General features: G+C 43.5%; 1 protein-coding gene and 1 long non-coding RNA gene across 5 annotated transcripts in view; one reads left to right on the forward strand and one right to left on the reverse strand.

Moving 5' to 3' along the window:
- Nucleotides 1–8060: 8060 nt before the first annotated feature.
- Nucleotides 8061–19330, reverse strand: LOC140898816 (uncharacterized). Of its 3 annotated transcripts, XR_012155108.1 has the most exons (6): nt 19168–19330; nt 18652–18718; nt 16118–16217; nt 13677–13806; nt 11569–12104; nt 8061–9978 (listed from the first exon to the last, which is right to left on the reverse strand). It is a non-coding gene; the product is annotated as an uncharacterized lncRNA (long non-coding RNA). The 3 variants fall into 3 exon arrangements; XR_012155107.1 differs by lacking the exon at nt 16118–16217; XR_012155109.1 differs by lacking the exons at nt 11569–12104; nt 16118–16217.
- Nucleotides 13963–20739, forward strand: part of LOC140898814 (sodium/glucose cotransporter 1) — an 84677-nt gene continuing 77900 nt past the window's right edge. Inside the window, exon 1 of one of the 2 annotated variants that reach the window (XM_073313267.1) lies at nt 13963–14790. In XM_073313267.1, the coding sequence (XP_073169368.1) occupies nt 14767–14790 (24 nt within the window). In that variant the 5' untranslated portion in view covers nt 13963–14766. Of the gene's footprint in view, nt 14791–17658; nt 17825–20739 lie in introns of those variants that run through there. The other variant, XM_073313268.1, reaches the window with a different exon arrangement.

Consider the following 20739-nt stretch of genomic DNA (forward strand, 5'->3'; position numbering starts at 1 on the left):
AACCACCCCTCCCAAGACCCCACCCCCTATTTAAGCCCCCCTGCTCCTTGTCCCCTGACCGTCCCCAGTCTCATCTCCATCCATCATACTGCGCAAGATCACTGAGCCTTTTGGGGCTAAGAATTCAGCCCTTCAGTGTACTTTAAAAAAATAAATAAATTTTGTTTTGCTTTCATCAGATTGTTCCAAAAGTGACCTTCATTGCCTTTTCATTCACCTCTGCAGATCTAGCTTCTAGAATTTATATCCTATGTTTCCTTGGTAATGGCACGCAACCAGGGTATTATTCCACACCACCTGGTCATTCAACTTCACAGTGTGATTGTGAGAGTCTGTAAGTCCTCTAAGGGTCATACAACTCTGTGTATAGGGTAAAATATTTGAACAAAGAGAAGGTCTATGCTTGAAATGCTGCAGCTGCACAGCTGTGTCTCCTGGAGAAATTGTAGCTAGGTCAGTGAAGAATTCTTCCGTTGACCTAGTGCTATCTACACTGGTGGTTATGTTGGTATTAGCTATATCAGGATTGTGGATTTTTCACACATTAGTACAGCTATGTCTCTCAGGGGTAAGTTCCTAGTGTAGACCAGCTCTGAGTGGGACCTGCCTGATGTCAGCTCTGATCCTTTTTATAGGAGATGAAAGGTAAAGGGATGTTGCTCCTTGGCTATAGAGAGAATGTTTGTTCTAGTCTGATCTAAGGATTTTGTCCCATGTCTAATAGAGAGTCTTCAGTGGTGTACTTGGAGTAAATGACACAATCATTAGGATCTGGAGTTTTCATATATTCTCCTTACCCCTTTCACATTTTCTTTAATTAATGGAATTATTGCTACATCCCTGAAAAGCCTTATTTGGCTGCATTTGACATATTTTGAGCTGACAAATAGCTATAAAAGCCATCCAAAGGATAAAACAATGAGGAGTCCTTGTGGCACCTTAGAAACTAACAAATTTATTTGGGCATAAGCTTTCGTGGGCTAAAACCCACTTTCTCAGGTGCATGGAGTGAAAAATTCAGTAAGCAGAATATATATTATAGCACATGAAACGATGGGAATTACCTTACCAAGTGGGGGACCAGTGCTAACAAGCCAATTCAATTGAGGTGGAAGTGGCCTATTCTCAACAGTTCACAAGAAGGGGTGAATACCAACGGAGCGACAATTACTTTTGTAGTGCTAGCTAGATGCAATGCAATCAGGGTGGCCCATTTCCAACAGTTGACAAGAAGGTGTGAGTATCAGCAGAGGGAAAATTACTTTTTGTAGTGCCCATCCACTCCCAGTCTTTATTCAGGCCTAATTACCCACCTGGTGAAATGAAGAAACCGATTGACAGCGCCAGAAGGGTACTCAGAAGTCACCTACTACAGGACAGGCCCAACAAAGAAAGTAACAGAACGCTGCTAGCCATCACCTACATCCTTCAACTAAAACCTCTCCAGCACATCATCAAGGATCTACAACTTATCTGGAAGGACTATCCTTTGCTCTCACAGACGTTGGGACACAGGCCAGTCCTCGCTTACAGACAGCCCCCCAACCTGAAGCAAATACTCACCAGACAACAAAAATACTAACACAGGAACCAATCCCTGCAACAAACCCTGTTGCCAACTCTGTCCACATATCTATTCAAGGGACACGATCATAGGACTTGACATCAGCCGCACCATCAGGGGCTCGTTCACCTGCACATCTACCAATGTGATATATGCCATCGTGTGCCAGCAATGCCCCTCTGCCATGTACATTGGCCAAACCAGACAGTCTCTACGGAAAAGAATAAATGGACACAAATTAGACCGAGAATTGTATCATTCAAAAACCAGAAGAACACTTCAATGTCCCTGGACACTCAACAACAGACTTAAAAGTGCCAATTCTTCAATAACAAAAATCTTCAAAAATAGACTCCAACGAGAAACTGTAGAACTGGAATTAATTTGCAAACTGGACACCATCAAATTAGGCCTGAATAAAGACTGGGAGTGGATGGGCACTACAAAAAGTAATTTTCCTTCTGCTGATACTCACACCTTCTTGTCAACTGTTGGAAATGGGCCACCCTGATTGCATTGCATCTCGTTAGCACTACAAAAGTAATTGTCGCTCCGTTGGTATTCACCCCTTCTTGTGAACTGTTGAGAATAGGCCACTTCCACCTCAATTGAATTGGCTAGTTAACACTGATCCCCCGCTTGGTAAGGTAATTCCCATCTTTTCATGTGCTATATATTCTGCTTACTGAATTTTTCACTCCATGCATCTGATGAGGTGAGCTGTAGCTCACGAAAGCTTATGCTCAAATAAATATTAGTCTCTAAGGTGCCCCAAGGACTCATTGTTTCTGCTGATACAGACTAACACAGCTATCACTCTGAAACCTGTCATCCAAAGGATAGTTACAGCTAATTTAAACCACTTTTTGCCAAAGTTTAAAGTCTCAAAACATAAAGTATATTGCAACATTGGTTCTTACTGTAATAACCACTGGAATCAATGGTTACTGAATCCCACTGTGTGACGGGATATACTCTTTTTGTAATCCTGATCTGATTTTGGGTGACTGGGAACAGGAAATAAAGTTCAGCCTCTGGGCAGCCCTCCTGTATATGACACCTTTATTAAAGTTGCTGCTTTAATGTGAAATACCATTTCGTTTTGGTCACACCAAGTTTGTCACTTTGATATTTTGATTTTGTTGGTACTGTCCTGAAAGTATTTCAGTGAGGGTGTGATCCCTTTCCAACATGCTTTACTGAAGGTAGGTTCATTGTGGTATGACTGATAGGGGAAATGGTTGGTTTCCACGGTTTAAGAATTATTCTGATTTTGTCTTTATGTAAAGTTAATCTAATTGCTTGAGATACCTGAGGCTTTAAGTAAAGAACAGTGCAAGGAATATCTTTTGGCATTACCAGTCTCCATTCATATTATACTAGAGTATCAAAGCACAATTTCTCTTTTGTTTTAATAGTTCTCCACACCCTGGGTGACTCATGAATCAGAGGCACAGAAATTAGTCAGTCACTGGCAACAAGTCCAACAAGTGCATTTTGGGACAATAGTCCTTGAAAGTTTCACTCTTGTTGGTAAGAATATTGTGGTGGTGGTGGACAAACTTGATAGATTATATGAGGGTTAGTTATTCTGTAAATGTTATGAATTACGAATGCAGGCTTCTGTTTGCTGCTCCCAAAAGAAATGAATTCCTTAGTTTTATTTGATAGCTCATTTTATTGTGTGTGATGTTACACTGAAGACGTGATCCAGATGTTATCATTTGACTGTGGTTATCATCTATTTTAAGGAGTGAATATGCACATTTGATTGCTGTTTAAAATATCTTTTTGGTACTCTAATAGTAGGGAACTTGGGGGGGCCAACATGGTGTTCTCTGGCTCCACTTGACAATTCATTTTCATTTTGCATTCAAAATAAGAAATGCAATTGTGAATCTTTGGCTGTCTGAAAACTTGTAGTTCTCATGAACAGCCATTAAATTATCCTAATTTTAGTTTATTTTTGCTTAACTAAATTATTTTTCCCTATCACTGATTTGATTTTTGTTCTTCAGATTATTTAGTTAATGTTTGTAAAGAGCTTTGAAAATGAAAAGCTCTATTGCTGAGTGACCCAAAGGGTCAAAAGTGAAAGTTAGCGAACTTGATATTTTTCAGATCTGATATTACTTCTTAGTTACTAAAACTGCCATTTTGCAATGTACCTTTTTAATATCTTGTCACTTGGCTGATGTTTAAATTGGTGGACATATTAGATCAGATATGATCTCACTGTGTAAATCTGGAGTAACTGTTGACTTTAGTGGGGTTAGTTTGGTTTTACTTTGATGTAACTGAAATCGGAATCTAGTTCATTTAGTAGAAGAGCCATCTAATATAAACTCTGCTACCTCTGTTGCCACTGGCCAGTAAAATAGAGTAAGCTTCAGGACTTTAAATTATCAAACTCAGTACTTCTAGATAAATTTGTTCCACCGTATGTGGTTATCTCTCTAGAATAGAAAAGGTCACTGAAAATCCAATTTAAATATTGGCTTTCTGTGTTTAGTTGAAGGGATTTGCAAATCAGACACACCCAATGGCTACATGCTTAGGAGGGCGAAGTGTGTAGTTTATTTTTGAGATAAGGCTCTATCAGTTTGCAAATGTTTTGTCATCATAAGTCATTCAGAATCTGAAGTTCTGAGGGAGCTGTTCTGCCAGACTGTCTCCACCTGGTTCAATAAATAGAAGCTATTTCTTTTCCTGTCATTGATAGCTTTACTGGGAAAGTTATGGAGAAAACAGATGTGTAACAAGTTCCCAGGACCAAAGGCAGGTTTCTGTAAATTTGAGGGAAGCCTTAAACAAGATCAAGGCTATGCAGGCAATCTGCAACACTTTTATTTCTAAAATAGGTTTATAAAAAACATAACTACTTCTTGCCATCTTGTCCTTATGCCTCTGCCTCCAGACATGACACCCCCACCACATAAGGGCTGGGTGTGACAGTGGGATGTGTCTATATCCAATTATAAACTTCATTTTGTATTATTTACTGCACTTATCACATGTATAAACTTGTCCATGGCAATTTACTGTAATGTATTCCAGACAATGCACTATCCAGGAAAAAGTCTAGACAACTTTTTGATGGCTTCTTGATGATAGTTTTTCAAGATGGCAATCTAGGGCTATTGATTCTGTCTTTGAACTACTGGCCTATCCTCATGAAACAATGGATTTTCCTATACAGGAGTCCACAAGGGGACATGCATGCTATGTGGATCACACGGCAAAAGAGACAGAGACTCATTTTAAAAGTGGGTGCTTCTCTGTGCAGGGGGCCAACCACTGCCACAAGTAGGCAGGAAGTGCAGGAGAGAAGGTAGGAGGGACTCTGCCCAGCCCGAAATGCTGACAAACCTTGGAATTGGAAAGTGTAGTTCAGATCTTATTTTTCAAAGATCTGCAACCCTTAAGTGCTTTTTAAGAGTAAAATGACTATGGTTAAGAAATTGCTTTGCTAAGCCGGTGTTCTTGGCTTTCCTGCCATATTTTACCCATACGGATAAATGTAGAAGCCCAGAGAGTCAACAGACTAGATGGAGCTCTGGGGGAGTTTGGATAAGTGACTAGGAGGGTTTGGAGGTCTCAGACATTGGTTTGCTGGGGGGGGCAGTTAAAGTGGCTGAGCAGCTGTGGCCCAAGGAAGGTAGTCATCAAACAGGAGGTCTGAGCCTGGGTATGTACCCTATTGACCAGTGGTCACTGACCAGTTGATCGCGATCTCCAGCTGTGGTGGCTCAGTGGGGCTGCCGCTAAAGCAGGCTTCATGCCTGCCGCATACCGCTCCTGGAAGTGGCCAGCATGCCCCCGCGGGTGAGGCAGGGGTCTCCATGTGCTGCTCCTGCCTGCAAGCACTGCCCCCGCAGCTCCCGTTGGCCAGGAATGGGGAGCTGTGGCCTATGGGAGTGGTGCCTGCAGAGAGGGGCAGCGCGCAGAGCCATGTGCCCCCCCTCCCCCCGGGGCTGCAGGAGCATGTTGGCCCCTTCCGGGAGCGGCATGGCCATGTGGTGCACTACCAGCTGGCAAGGTGTGGTGTTTGGCTCAGCTCATGATGGGGTGGGGGTGCCAGTGTGCCTGAGTGGGGCTGGGGCCTTAGCCCCACTGCGCTGCAGACTGGGAGACCCCTCCCAGAACCTGCACCCCAACTCCCCTCCTGCACCCGTACTCCTTCCCAGAGCCCGCACCCCCTCCTGCACCTCTACCCTTTGCCCCAGGCTCAGCCCAGAGCCCCCTCCCACATTCCGAACCCTTCAGTGCAGAGCCTGCACCTCCTCATGAACCCCTGCCCCAGCCTAGTGAAAGTGAGTAAAGGTGGGGGAGAGCAAGCAGTGGGGGGCGGGAATGGAGTGAGCAGGCTGGGACCTCAGGGAAGGGGCAGGGTAGATCCTGGGTTGCACTTACATTTAAAAAAGTGATCTTGTGCATAAAAAGGTTGGAGACCCCTGCTGGAGACCCAGATCTGGAAACGGTGGGTAGACCTATCCAGACCCAGTTGCTTTACCAGCACATAGGACCCAGTAATTAGGTCCACTTGCAACTGATTGGTGACCGTACAGTGGGTTACTAGGCCAGGCTGTAACAGTGGGTAATGCAGCACAATATCATCTACTGCTGCTTCATGAATGTTGCAGAGGCTCTTTTATGTGTGGCTTATTTCAGATAGTTACTTAATTGTCATGGTAATATAATTGATGGTGGGGCTGATAATTTAAACTCCAGCTATGTTGCTATGATTCAGCTATTGCTTTGTGCACCTCAGTTTTGAAACCAAAATGTTTTCAAAACTTTATTAACCTAAAACTAAATAGCTTCTAGCTTTGGAATTTGAGGCATCCATGGGAGGATTTGCTCAGGAAATCTACTTTTGTTTTAGCTCTTAACCAATGAGATCCCTCAGAGCTCAGCTGAGTGGGCAGATTTATTAGAGAAAAAGATAAGTTTCATTTGATAAGTGAAAGAAAAACGTACATGGATCAACAACAATAATTTAGAAACATTTTCAGGCTTAAGACTATTTTAGGTTCGTCAATGAGCTCAGCTCAGCCACCCAAAAGCTTGAAATATATATTTGAAAACCAAGTTTTTAATTTAAAATGGTATTTCTCACGTTTTCTAGGCAACAAACTCAAAACACCTCAGGATTCTCTCTCTGATTATGTCCATGGCTCTTTTGGTAGTGGACAGTGAATTACTCCTGCACGAATTATGCACCACTGTACATGCACAGAATTCATGTCCCCAGCAGATTTCTTTGCTTCCCCGCAGAAAAATTACTTTCTAACAGGGAAGCAAAGGGAAGCCACGAGCAGTCATGCAGCCCTCCCCTGCAATATATTTCAGGTGCCCAGGGCAGCCTGCAGAGAGGTAAATCACTGTGGGGCAGGAGGTAGGCCTGGGGAAGACCCAGCTGGTGGCTCCTACCCTGCGCCAGGCTCAGCTGCTAGTCGTGGCTGGGCTGGGGAAGATGGGACTTGCTTTTCCCCTGCATGGCATCCGGGGCTGGGTCAGACCCACTCCCAGATTTCTCCCCAGGTTGCAGGAAACTCTCTCCAAACTCCCCACCCATTGCTCCTCAGCTGCAGGGGGACGGATCACTGTACAGGAAGCTCCTCCCCCATCCACCCCCCAACCCCCGTGTATCCAGACTCCCTCATACCCAGACCCTCCCACCAAACCACACCCCACACACACACCCAGAACCCCCTCTGCTGAGTTCCACTCCCCCAGCACCCAGACGAGCCACCCTCACTTGGTCCCCACCCCACTGAGCTCCACTCCCCCAGTATCTGGACCCCCCACTGAACTCTCCACACCCAGATTCCCCTGTCGATCCCCTGCACACCCAGACCCTGCCCTGCTGAGCCCCAACCACCTTCACCTGGACTCCCCTGCAGAGTCCCATTATTGTTGCACGCAGAATCCTCCAACAAGTTCCTGTGCATCTAGATCTCTGCCCCCGGCTGCCCCACTGAGCCTCCTGCACCCAGATTACCCCACACAGAACCTTCTCAACCCACACCTGAATTCCACACACCCCTCCCCCCCCGAAGCCCCTCCACACTTGGATACTGCTGGGCTGAGCCTGCCCGCCCACACCTGGTGCACCTGGTACGGAGGGGCAGGGCCCTGAGGTGTTTCTGGGGCAGGCTTGGTTCTTGGGCTGTGCCAGGGTTGGGTGCAGCCTCACTGCTGAGCCATGTCCCGGGAGGGGGAAGAGCTACAGCGTGATGATCTACCTCTGTGCAGCCGGTGGCCTGTGCTCCCCAATGCCAAGCTGGAGCCTCCACGTTTATTTGACAAATAACATTTACAGAATTTTAAAATATTGTGCACCGAATTTTTATTTTTTGGCGCAGAATGTCCTCAGGAGTAAGTGAATTCCGAGAAGTAGTAGTAGATCCCATCCTGGTTTCCTGTTGTAGCTTAGCAGCATGGCAATCTTCAAATCTTAAGTTCATCTCTTGGACAAATGGTCAGAGAGACACTTGGCCATTAGATTTTGTTAGTTCCAGTCTTCCAAAAAAACCCCCAAAAAACAAAAACACCAACCCGGCTTAATAGAAAAAAGGCAAATTACAATTTTTTTTACATCTATTTGTTTGATTCTTGCCTTATTCTATTGTGCTTTTAATTAACCCCAGCTTTTCTGTTTTGTTTTGTCTTTCACTTTTGTTTGATATAGAAGGGTTACAATCAGTGCAGTAATTCCGGGGTTGTGGCATGCTTGTTAGACTTAACATACTGTATGTAGAGGGACTGTATGCTATAGTGTTTCATGTTTTTACTGTGTTTGAGACTGTTTTTCATTAACTAGTATTTCCTTCATTTTGCTAGTTGTATCCTGCCCCCTCTCCATTTGTTTTTTCTGTTTAGATTGTAAACTCTTCAGGGCAGAGACTATCTCTTCCTAGGTATTTGTACAGTGCCTAGCACAATGAGACCCCAATCCTGACTGGGGCTTTTATGTGCTATTGCAATATAAATAGCAATATTTGTTTAGATGGGAGGCCTATCTAGCTATGCATAAATGTCATAAGACAATGTGTATTCCCTGTTCAATGTACTACCGCGCATCAGCTGTTTTCCTTGCTCTGTCTTTCTTCTGTTGTGTTTACTTAAATCTAAGCTTGGAAACATTGCGTGTACATCAGAAATATTTGTATTAGCAATATTAAAGAGAGCAGTTATGTTAAGCGGATAATTATAAATGGAAATAAAAAAGAAGTTTAGAGGCTGAAATATGCCCATCTCCAAATTTCATAAGAGGTCAAGATTTCTCAGAATGTGATCCAATCTAGACACATGCCCAGGGGTTAAAAGCCATGCTACAAAAGCCTACCAGCTCTGCATCCAGTGGTGGTGTTCTTCAAGACTCTCTTGCTCTTTCATTGATGCAATTTGATGCACCAATTTTAATGACATATTTTGTCCCTGTTTGAAATTGGCTATGCATACACATCTTATACATGAACCATGCAAAATCTTTGAAAGTTTTATTAACACCTGATTGTAATATGTAATCAAGTCTAGAAATTGGCCAAATGATTGAACCTGTTGCACATTTGCAAAATAAAGAGAAAACAAAACACAATTTAGTTAGCATGAAAACTACTTAGGAGATTATGCAGTAGGATGGGGTATTTATTTCAAGCGTAGTAGGAATACACTGCATTGGTATTCAAGCTAGACACAGTAAAAGTTAACTCCCACTGGAAATTGTGCATAATTCCAATCTGCTTTCAGTTTTTCATAAGGCTTGCTCTTCAGAAGATAGTTTAATTAGATGTTCAAGTGTTTCCTAGAAAAGCAAATGTTATATATGCCTCATGTGGGATCACTAACTTGAAAAACAGTCACTGCTAGAGGTTTTCGTGTTAGAGAAAATGATATAGTATGGTATGCCTCTGCGACGTATTAAGTACTCAGTTGGGAAATCATAATTGATATAAATAAATTATTTAATATTCATATTACAGCAAGCCCCAGAGGCTTAATTTGGGATCAAGGCCCATTTGTGCTCGGCCCAGTACAAACAGAGAGGTAGACAGAGTGTCCGCTCCAAGAAGACAAGCAGCATAAAAAGGTGGGAAAGTGAAGGAAAACAAATCAAACATGCCATTTTATGGATATTTGCTTTTTTGTTTTTAGTTCCATAAACATGGACTTTTCCCAAGTGCTCTTCAGCCTCGCTTCATATGTTGTCTGGTTTCTTGACGGGGTCACAGCAGAAGTAAGCCCTCAGGAGGGATTTGAAGGTAAGGGCTGTAGCTCTATGGATCAGTTAAGGAAGAGTGTCCATGCATAAGGTATGGTGTAGAAGAAAGAGCGTAAAGACTTGTGGAAGGAGCAAATTGTGAGCAGATGTCCTACTGTGACTTCAACATTTCAGGTGCTGCAGAGATCTGGGGTGGTGGTTGAGAATAACTTAGTTGGAAAGGGACACATATCAATCTCGGACACATGGCTATCAGTATTAATGATTTGGGATCAAGGCCCAGGATTCTCATCCTCATTGCCAGTAAGAGTCTTTGATGGATTTTATAGTTAGAATCAGCAAGCTATTAGATTTCCCTCAGTTGTAAACTAGAGGCGATAAGAACTAGGATATAACTATGAGCCTTAGCTGTGGAACTCACTGTCTGTTGCAATTAGAGATGCTCATTTTTTCTTGTCATAAATGGGAAGGCTAAAGATACACTCATTATAGTTGATAATGTCTTAAATATTCTATAGTTAGTTGCACATCGGTGTTGGGCATGAGTGTGAAGGATAGTATTTACGTATGTGGTGTTGTTTTTCTGGTAAGCCATAATATGGTGAGAGCAACCAGCAGAGGAGTCTAAGGATTGTTAACGTGAATCAAACCAATCAACCCTTTCATAGAATCATAGAATATCAGGGTTGGAAGGGACCCCAGAAGGTCATCTAGTCCAACCCCCTGCTCAAAGCAGGACCAATTCCCAGTTAAATCATCCCAGCCAGGGCTTTGTCAAGCCTGACCTTAAAAACCTCTAAGGAAGGAGATTCTACCACCTCCCTAGGTAACGCATTCCAGTGTTTCACCACCCTCTTAGTGAAAAAGTTTTTCCTAATATCCAATCTAAACCTCCCCCACTGCAACTTGAGACCATTACTCCTCGTTCTGTCATCTGCTACCATTGAGAACAGTCTAGAGCCATCCTCTTTGGAACCCCCTTTCAGGTAGTTGAAAGCAGCTATCAAATCCCCCCTCATTCTTCTCTTCTGCAGGCTAAACAATCCCAGCTCCCTCAGCCTCTCCTCATAAGTCATGTGTTCCAGTCCCCTAATCATTTTTGTTGCCCTTCGCTGGACTCTCTTCAATTTATCCACATCCTTCTTGAAGTGCGGGGCCCAAAACTGGACACAGTACTCCAGATCAGGCCTCACCAATGTCGAATAGAGGGGAACGATCATGTCCCTCGATCTGCTCGCTATGCCCCTACTTATACATCCCAAAATGCCATTGGCCTTCTTGGCAACAAGGGCACACTGCTGACTCATATCCAGCTTCTCGTCCACTGTCACCCCTAGGTCCTTTTCCGCAGAACTGCTGCCTAGCCATTCGGTCCCTAGTCTGTAGCTGTGCATTGGGTTCTTCCGTCCTAAGTGCAGGACTCTGCACTTATCCTTGTTGAACGTCATCAGATTTCTTTTGGCCCAATCCTCCAATTTGTCTAGGTCTTTCTGTATCCTATCCCTCCCCTCCAGCGTATCTACAACTCCTCCCAGTTTAGTATCATCTGCAAATTTGCTGAGAGTGCAATCCACACCATCCTCCAGATCATTTATGAAGATATTGAACAAAACCGGCCCCAGGACCGACCCTTGGGGTACTCCACGTGATACCAGTTGCCAACTAGATATGGAGCCATTGATCACTACCCGTTGAGCCCGACAATCTAGCCAGCTTTCTACCCACCTTGTAGTGCATTCATCCAGCCCATACTTCCTTAACTTGCTGACAAGGATACTGTGGGAGACAGTGTCAAAAGCTTTGCTAAAGTCAAGAAACAATACATCCACTGCTTTCCCTTCATCCACAGAACCAGTAATCTCATCATAAAAGGCGATTTAGATTAGTCAGGCATGACCTTCCCTTGGTGAATCCATGCTGGCTGTTCCTGATCACTTTCCTCTCATGCAAGTGCTTCAGGATTGATTCTTTGAGGACCTTTTCCATGATTTTTCCAGGGACTGAAGTGAGGCTGACTGGCCTGTAGTTCCCAGGATCCTCCTTCTTCCCTTTTTTAAAGATTGGCACTACATTAGCCTTTTTCCAGTCATCCGGGACTTCCCTGGTTCGCCACGAGTTTTCAAAGATAATGGCCAATGGCTCTGCAATCACAGCCGCCAATTCCTTCAGCACTCTCGGATGCAACTCGTCCGGCCCCATGGACTTGTGCACGTCCAGCTTTTCTAAATAGTCCCTAACCACCTCTTTCTCCACAGAGGGCTGGCCATCTCTTCTCCATTTTGTGATGCCCAGCGCAGCAGTCTGGGAGCTGACCTTGTTAGTGAAAACAGAGGCAAAAAAAGCATTGAGTACATTAGCTTTTTCCACATCCTCTGTCACTAGGTTGCCTCCCTCATTCAGTAAGGGGCCCACACATTCCTTGGCTTTCTTCTTGTTGCCAACATACCTGAAGAAACCCTTCTTGTTACTCTTAACATCTCTGGCTAGCTGCAGCTCCAGGTGCGATTTGGCCCTCCTGATAACATTCCTACATGCCCGAGCAATATTTTTATACTCTTCCCTGGTCATATGTCCAACCTTCCACTTCTTGTAAGCTTCTTTTTTATGTTTAAGATCCGCTAGGATTTCACCATTAAGCCAAGCTGGTCGCCTGCCATATTTACTATTCTTTCGACTCATCGGGATGGTTTGTCCCTGTAACCTCAACAGGGATTCCTTGAAATACAGCCAGCTCTCCTGGACTCCTTTCCCCTTCAAGTTAGTCCCCCAGGGGATCCTGGCCATCTGTTCCCTGAGGGAGTCGAAGTCTGCTTTCCTGAAGTCCAGGGTCCGTATCCTGCTGCTTACCTTTCTTCCCTGCGTCAGGATCCTGAACTCGACCAACTCATGGTCACTGCCTCCCAGATTCCCATCCACTTTTGCTTCCCCCACTAATTCTACCCAGTTTGTGAGCAGCAGGTCAAGAAAAGCGCCCCCCTAGTTGGCTCCTCTAGCACTTGCATCAGGAAATTGTCCCCTACGCTTTCCAAAAACTTCCTAGATTGTCTATGCGCCACTGTATTGCTCTCCCAGCAGATATCAGGAAAATTAAAGTCACCCATGAGAATCAGGGCATGCGATCTAGTAGCTTCCGTGAGCTGCCGGAAGAAAGCCTCATCTACCTCATCCCCCTGGTCCGGTGGTCTATAGCAGACTCCCACCACTACATCACTCTTGTTGCACACACTTCTAGACTTAATCCAGAGACACTCAGGTTTTTCTGCAGTTTCGTACCGGAGCTCTGAGCAGTCATACTCATTTTGGAGGATTATATGGAGTTTGAGAGAAATTTTACCCCCTAGCTGAGCTCTGTTGTTGCAGCTGTGATGGGTTGGATCACAGAAACCCCCTGGGAGCTGCCACCTGATGTGCCAAGACTACTTCTGCCCCTGCTTTCCTGCCCAGACAGCTTAGGACTTCAGTGCCCTGCCTAGTTTGAGCCAGATCCGCTAGCCTGCTGCAAACCCAGACCCAAGTGTGAACCACATACCCTAACAACTGTAGGCTTAACTGAAAGCCGCTTACAGAAGTGTGCCTGTCTTTAACGCTCAGATGCGCAACTCCCAAAGGGGTCCAAACCCTAAATAAATCTGTTTTACCCTGTATAAGCTTTATACAGGGTAAACTCATAAATTGTTCACCCTCTATAACACTGATAGAGAGAGATGCACAACTGTTTGACCCTCAAGTATTAATTAATAAGTAAAAAGTGAGTTTATTAAATACAGAAAGGAGGATTTAAGTGGTTCCAAGTAGTAACAAAGTGAATTACCAAGCAAAATAAAATAAAACACACCAGTCTAAGTCTAGTACAGTAATAAAAACGGAATATAGATAAAATCTCACCCTTAGAGATGTTTCAATATGTTTCTTTCACAGACTGGAGCTGGACACCTTCCTAGTCTGGGCACAATCCTTTCCCCCGGTACAGCCCTTGTTCCAGCTCAGGTGATTGCTCGGGGATTCCTCCTAATGGCTAAAAGAAAAGGAGTACTTGTGGCACCTTAGAGATTAACCAATTTATTTGAGCATAAGCTTTTGTGATCTGATAAAGTGAGCTGTAGCTCACGAAAGCTTATGCTCAAATAAATTGATTAGTCTCTAAGGTGCCCCAAGTACTCCTGTTCTTTTTATATAGATGTAAGCAGTGTCAGGATGAGCTCCACCCTGACATCTGGTGGTGAGGTGTGGCAAGTTGTGGAAAAGAACTTCAGGGGCCGATCTCATTTGCATAGGCACACCCACCACGCCTAGAATGAGACCATAGCTGCCCAAATGGTCACTTTGGCTGCTGTGGGATCCCCAGTGTCTCTGTTATTGGGGCAGGAAGAATAAATTGTTATTACCCTGATTATGGGAACTGTGCTTGGAACTGTACGTGGCCTTTTGTTATGATGGAGGGATTCACCATCAACTAAGTAGCACTCGCTAGGCAAGGGTCATGGGTTCCAAAACTGCATGAATGGAGAGAGGCTGGGGACAAGTAGTAGTACTTGGTGGCATGGGCCCCTTGGTGAGGGCCTTACATGCTGATTGCACTTCCTCCTCTCTCCACTGTGGAATATCAGAGCTAATTTTGATTTCATTAGAAGTCTAGTTATAGGCTGCTGAGCTCACTTTGGGCTGACAGTGCACCAGCACTGGGGCTCCCCTACTATAAGCTGAATTCACCTAAGAGCTGAAATCACTGAGTGTTGTGTTAAGTAGTGGGGGAGCCTGAAGATATATTGTGGAGCAGTTTGCGGGACGGCTGGTGAAGCAGTTCGACGCGGAGCAGTGTGTGGATGGCAGGAGCTGCTTGTGGGCCGTGGAGCTGAGCGAAGGAGTTCGTGGGGCAGCTGGCGGAGCGGAGCGCAGCTGAGCGAAGGAGTTCGTGGGGCAGCTGAGCGAAGGAGTTCGTGGGGCAGCTGGCGGAGCGGAGCGCTGCTATGGAGCTATGGGGCGGTCAGCTTCAGATCACGTAAGGTGCCTCTTACCCCCGTCCCATTTCCACCCAGGTTGGGAGGTAAAGCTCCTCCGATAAACTTTCGAACTCTGGGGCTGCCCTGACCAGGGACAGAGACTTTTGGGGCATTGGACTTTTGGGACTTTGGGTGATTTGGGGTTGCTGGACTCAAGAACCAAAGGGAAAAGGGCATGCCCCAATTTGCCTGGGGTGGGGTTGTTTTTGCTCATGGGTTGTGTTATGAATCCTGTTGGTGGTGTTTCCCCAACATAATGCCACATTGTTTCTCTCTGTTATTAAAAGACTTTTGCTACACTCAGACTATGTGCTTGCGAGAGGGGAAGTATTGCCTCTTGGAGGCGCCCAGCGGGGGTGGTATATATTTTTCCCAGGTCACTGGGTGGGGGCTCGAGCCGGTTTGCATTGTGTTATTGGAATGGAACCCCTAGATATTGAACCCGGCCCTTGTTGCTGCCAACTCTGACGGGCAGAAGGGTTACATAGAGGGTGCGTCGCAGCAGCATCAGTGTTTGCAGTAGTGTCAATGGTTCCTGAAGCCCAGCTCTGCAAGGGCCAGTGGCTGGTGGATGGGCATAGAAACAGATTCACTGGCTCTGCTGTATTAAATACAGAGAAAGTGCTCTGTCTGGGATGAGAAAATAACACGTAGTCTCCATGTTTACTTGTGTCTTAAAAAAAAATACTAGACCCAAATTCTGGCATCCTTAATTTGTACTCCAGCACATTCCTAATTACTTCAATGAGTTTTGCCTGAAAGAGGGCTGAATATAAATTGAATAAGGACCTTAGTACTTTAGTCAGATTATGTGAATTCTTGATGTGTGCTGCCAGGGGCTGTGTGTTGTGAGGACTATAAGAGACAATCAGGGACCATCTGCAGCAGCTTCCTGTCGCCATAGCAACCAGAGCAGTGCTGAAGTAAAGATCTCACATTACTGTTTTTGCAGCCTGAATTCAGAGATGGAAGCAGGTGGCATGAGTATGTTTGGCTGGAAATAGTGTAGCTGTCTCCCAAGTATTTTGCTGGTTGGCCAGCATGGTGATGTAGTGTAGCCATGTTGGAATTCCAACATGTCCTTAGGGAAGGAATATCTCTTGTTGCTCAGTAGTGCCCCCTCTAGCTTTCTAAGTATTGTATTTGCTGACTCTAACAGATGTCCCATTAAGGCTTCCTTGCCTATAAAGATTCCCCAGCAAGGGGTCTCAAGGCATGGCTGACTTGGATTTAAAGCATATGCTGGCACTCATCTGTTATACTGGTTGATGATACCAATAAATAAAAAGAATCTGTCAACATTAGTGCACAAAAGTGGTTTGATACCTTGAGTTAACCCTTGTCCTGGCTTCCATATCTGAGGTTTGCAGTTCTCTTGGTTTTCAGTTAGTTGCCCTAGCAATTCTCTTTCCTTGAATTAATATTTCTTCCATTTTTGTAGTTAACATTGTATCAAACATAAAAGAAATTGTAAAAAGTATGTCTTTATAATAAAAATCAACAGTATTTCAAGTTTACAAAAACATAATAGAGAGTGCTATTCTGCCTCATTTTATGAATCAGTGCCACTCATTGGAATACAAAGCAATCTGTAAAGACTACATATCTAAAATTTCCATTGATTTATGAAAAATTCCATAATGTGTACATTCAGATGGGAAAAGAAACAGGTAAGCCATTTCATTTTCCTGATTGAGTGTAAAAACATTTGGTTGTGCATTTTTAGGCTTATTTCTTTGTTCTGGTTAGAAACTGAAGGATAAGGTGTGTGAACTCAACAGGCCCCTTATCCAATTTCCATGCCTGAGCTTTTCTTTGATACCTGGTGACAGCTGGCCAACACTCTACCAGCCTGAAACTCTGACAAGGTGTACAGCCAAAACCTAGAGGGGAAAGTTTGACTTTTTGGGTCTAATAAGACTCTGATCATGTAAGTAACATCGTGTGTGGACTGCTTCAGCTGCATGGAACCCCATTGTATCCAGAGGAGCTCCATGCAGGTGTAAAGGTCTGCCTGCCCAAGTAGCTGGGTATCTTAGCGATATTGTCAGGCTATATTTTGATTGCAAATGTAGGTTTTGTTCTTTTAAAAAAAAAAAAAAAAAAAAGCATAACTAAAAACAAACATCGTTATTTCCTGCCTTTTTTTTTATTCCAAGGAAAAGAGTCCCGTCCCCCCAAAAAACCACAAATGTTTCCTTGTTTTTCAAAGCCAATATCAGATTATAATGGTAGTGCATGAGAAGTTGAAAGTGAAATTGACTAAAAGCAAACTATAAAAATCAGTGAAATTTTTAAGTTCTTCTTGCCCAAACTGAGATGCAAAATGTGAACAAATGGCATAAAAATAACAGGTAAATTAGTTAAAAATTTTAAGCAATTTCATATGATCTAGATAATTAAGCTTGAGATGTTACATATCTTTTCAGAATAATATCCTCACAGCTGCCGCTTTTTCTTTTGATTTGAGTGAGTTCTTAACAGAAATAAAAATTCTATAATGAGATATGTTAGGGCCTGAATCTGATCTCAGACTAATTATATTACTGATGTGTAACTTCATTGTTTTCAGTGCAGTCAGTCCTTAAAGACTTGTTTACAGTTGGAAATTTACCAAAATAGGTATTCTGGAATAGCTCCCTGTGTGGGCGCTCTTATTCCAGAATAAAAGTGCCTTTTTCTGATTTAGCTTACTCCACTTTGGAAGTGGAATTAATAATTATTCCAAAATAGCTATTTCAGTAAATTTCCAAGTGTAGGAAAGCCCTTACACAGTTGTCATAAATATAAAGGGAAGGGTAAACCCCTTTGAAATCCCTCCTGGCCAGGGGAAAGCTCCTCTCACCTGTAAAGGGTTAAGAAGCTAAAGGTAACCTCGCTGGCACCTGACCAAAATGACCAATGAGGAGACAAGATACTTTCAAAAGCTGGGAGGAGGGAGAGAAACAAAGGGTCTGTGTCTGTCTGTAGTCGTCTTGGCCTGGGACAGAACAGGAATGGAGTCTTAGAACTTTTAGTAAGTGATCTAGCTAGGTATGTGTTAGATTATGATTTCTTTAAATGGCTGAGAAAAGAATTGTGCTGAATAGAATAACTATTTCTGTCTGTGTATCTTTTTTGTAACTTAAGGTTTTGCCTAGAGGGGTTCTCTATGTTTTTGAATCTAATTACCCTGTAAGATACCTACCATCCTGATTTTACAGGGGGGATTTCTTTATTTCTATTTACTTCTATTTTTTATTAAAAGTCTTCTTGTAAAACACTGAATGCTTTTTCATTGTTCTCAGATCCAAGGGTTTGGGTCTGTGGTCACCTATGCAAATTGGTGAGGCTTTTTATCCAACATTTCCCAGGAAAGGGGGGGTGCAAGTGTTGGGAGGATTGTTCATTGTTCTTAAGATCCAGGGGTCTGGGTCTGTAGTCACCTAGGCAAATTGGTGAGGCTTTTTATCCAACATTTCCCAGGAAAGGGGGAGTGCAAGTGTTGGGAGGATTGTTCATTGTTCTTAAGATCCAAGGGTCTGGGTCTGTAGTCACCTAGGCAAATTGGTGAGGCTTTTTACCAAACCTTGTCCAGGAAGTGGGGTGCAAGGTTTTGGGAAGTATTTTGGGGGGAAGGACGCGTCCAAACAGCTCTTCCCCAGTAACCAGTATTAGTTTGGTGGTGGTAGCGGCCAGTCCAAGGATAACGGGGGTAATATTTTGTACCTTGGGGAAGTTTTGACCTAAGCTGGTAAAGATAAGCTTAGGAGGTTTTTCATGCAGGTCCCCACATCTGTACCCTAGAGTTCAGAGTGGGGGAGGAACCGTGACAACAGTGTAAATTAAATCAGAATCAGACCTTCAGCACCCTGTCCTACCTGTCTTTTGTCCTGCTATCTTTTGTTGCAGGCATGTTATCCTCAGTCAGTATGACATGTAGAGAGCCTGGAATTTACAATATTTAACTGGTCAGTTTAGCCTTTCTGGGGACGAAAGAATCTGCAACTAACAGGTTTTACAGTTTCAGGGTAACCACACTTATATTCCCCCTTTATGGACCCTCAAGGACATTCACTTAAGGTTTCTGGCTCCCAACTGTCACCTCTCTTGAGTGGAGACCTACATCTCTCCCTTCTGATAGGAGGTTTTAAGGCTGCACAGCTCCCTGCCTTACACTGTGATATACCCATCAAACCAGACTGCCTAAAAAGGTCAGTGCCTGTCCTTTGCTCTCTCTCCAAGGACTATGAATAGTATAAAAGGGCTATGAACTATGTATTGCCCAGTTACAAGTTACCACCCATCTTTCTAAGCAAGCATATTTCTATTAATGCATTTACCTTAAGCATAAAGATAATAAAAACTATAAACAGATTGACACACACTAAACGTACCTGGAGTCATCCATCAGTCTTGTGGAACCCTGTCCGCTTGCTGGTTCAGAAAGAAAGACCTGAGTCAGTTTAAACCTAGCCTTTTTAAATCAAAAGCCCTTTTTGCCTGTTTCTGGGGGGGAAAAAAATTGAAACAGTATATGCATGCCTCCTTAGGAGGCGGTACCTCTCTGGAGGTGTTTATAACCTAGGGTGATGCACCTTAATCATCCCACTGTTTTTATTTTTTGGCAGACCTCTGGCAACTCTCCCCCTTGGAGCCACATCTAATCTCTGGCCCACAGTGATACATAGCTATTCATAACCTTCATGCAATATGTTTCCACAATATGTCACACAGGCATGACACACAATTTGTGCCATGAAGTGTCACTGTGATTAGTATCAGTTGCAAAAGGTTCACAATGGGAGTATAGGAGATGGTTTTGAGTTTATCTTCGTATTTCAATCTTAAGCATTTCACACATGATTATTTATTCTGTTTGTATGCCATGTATATTGCTTAATTCTCCAAAACATTTCTAATGGTTGCTTGTGGCTTTAATAGGAAGTGCTGATGGCATTGTGTATCTGGTGGGAAACTTTACACATTATTCATTCATCTATCCCAATGCCAGTCACAATTATGTCTGGGTTCTAATCTCCAACCGGAATGGCTTTTTCTCTGGAGTCTGCTTTGTCTTACTGCAATACACATTTACTGGGAAAAAAAAAAAACAACTCTTAGCATTATACCCCCATTTCCTATGTACTTAAAACTCCACAGGCACTGTAGCAACTGATAAAGGAGGCTTTGAGTCTCCACGTTAATTAGGTTTTATTAATACATCACACTAAATTGCTGCTGTTCATATCCTTAAAGTGGATTTTCCCTGTGATATCTAGTGGACCAAATTCTGCTTGTAAATAAGAGCAGAATTTGGCTCATACTTAATGGCTGCATTATACCTGTATGTGCAAATATAAAATGTAGTATTTTCCATGGTAATTTTAACGTATTAGGCATTTGTATATATTCATTCATTATAATGACTTAAGAAAACGTATTTAAAAAAACCTTGTAGTGAATTTTCTTTTCTTTGGTTAGCCCATTTCTCCTCACCACCTAGGAGCAGAACCCTGGCAGTTTCTGAGAAGTACACATGTGTGTTGTCTTCTGTCTTTATAGGAACTCAAAATCTAAGGGCATCAGCAGTAAAACTGAAACTGGCTTATATTTTGCCACCATTTCTGTGTCATTAAAAATACCTATTTTTGGAGATATGACAGCCTAGAATGAAACATAAGTCTCCATTCATGTAGCTGCCGCAGCCTTACAGCTCAAACCTGTAAAACATGTTTTTTCCTTTCTCCCACTTGCTGTTCTCTCTTGCATTCTTTTCCCTTCATGTTGGTGCTGGGCTCTCTAAGATTATCTCCCTTTTACTTTTCCTTCTGCAGAGGCAGCATTTGGAACTTGTGAAAACCTTGGGTGATGGGCTGGGCTACCTGATTCTAGGAGAACTGTTGTGGAACAGGCATGAATTGTACATGGGGCATGTGTAATTTGCTATTCTCTGAGTGCATTTTTCA

The sequence above is a fragment of the Lepidochelys kempii genome, chromosome 15, assembly GCF_965140265.1.
Source record: "Lepidochelys kempii isolate rLepKem1 chromosome 15, rLepKem1.hap2, whole genome shotgun sequence".
NCBI lineage: Eukaryota > Metazoa > Chordata > Testudines > Cheloniidae > Lepidochelys > Lepidochelys kempii.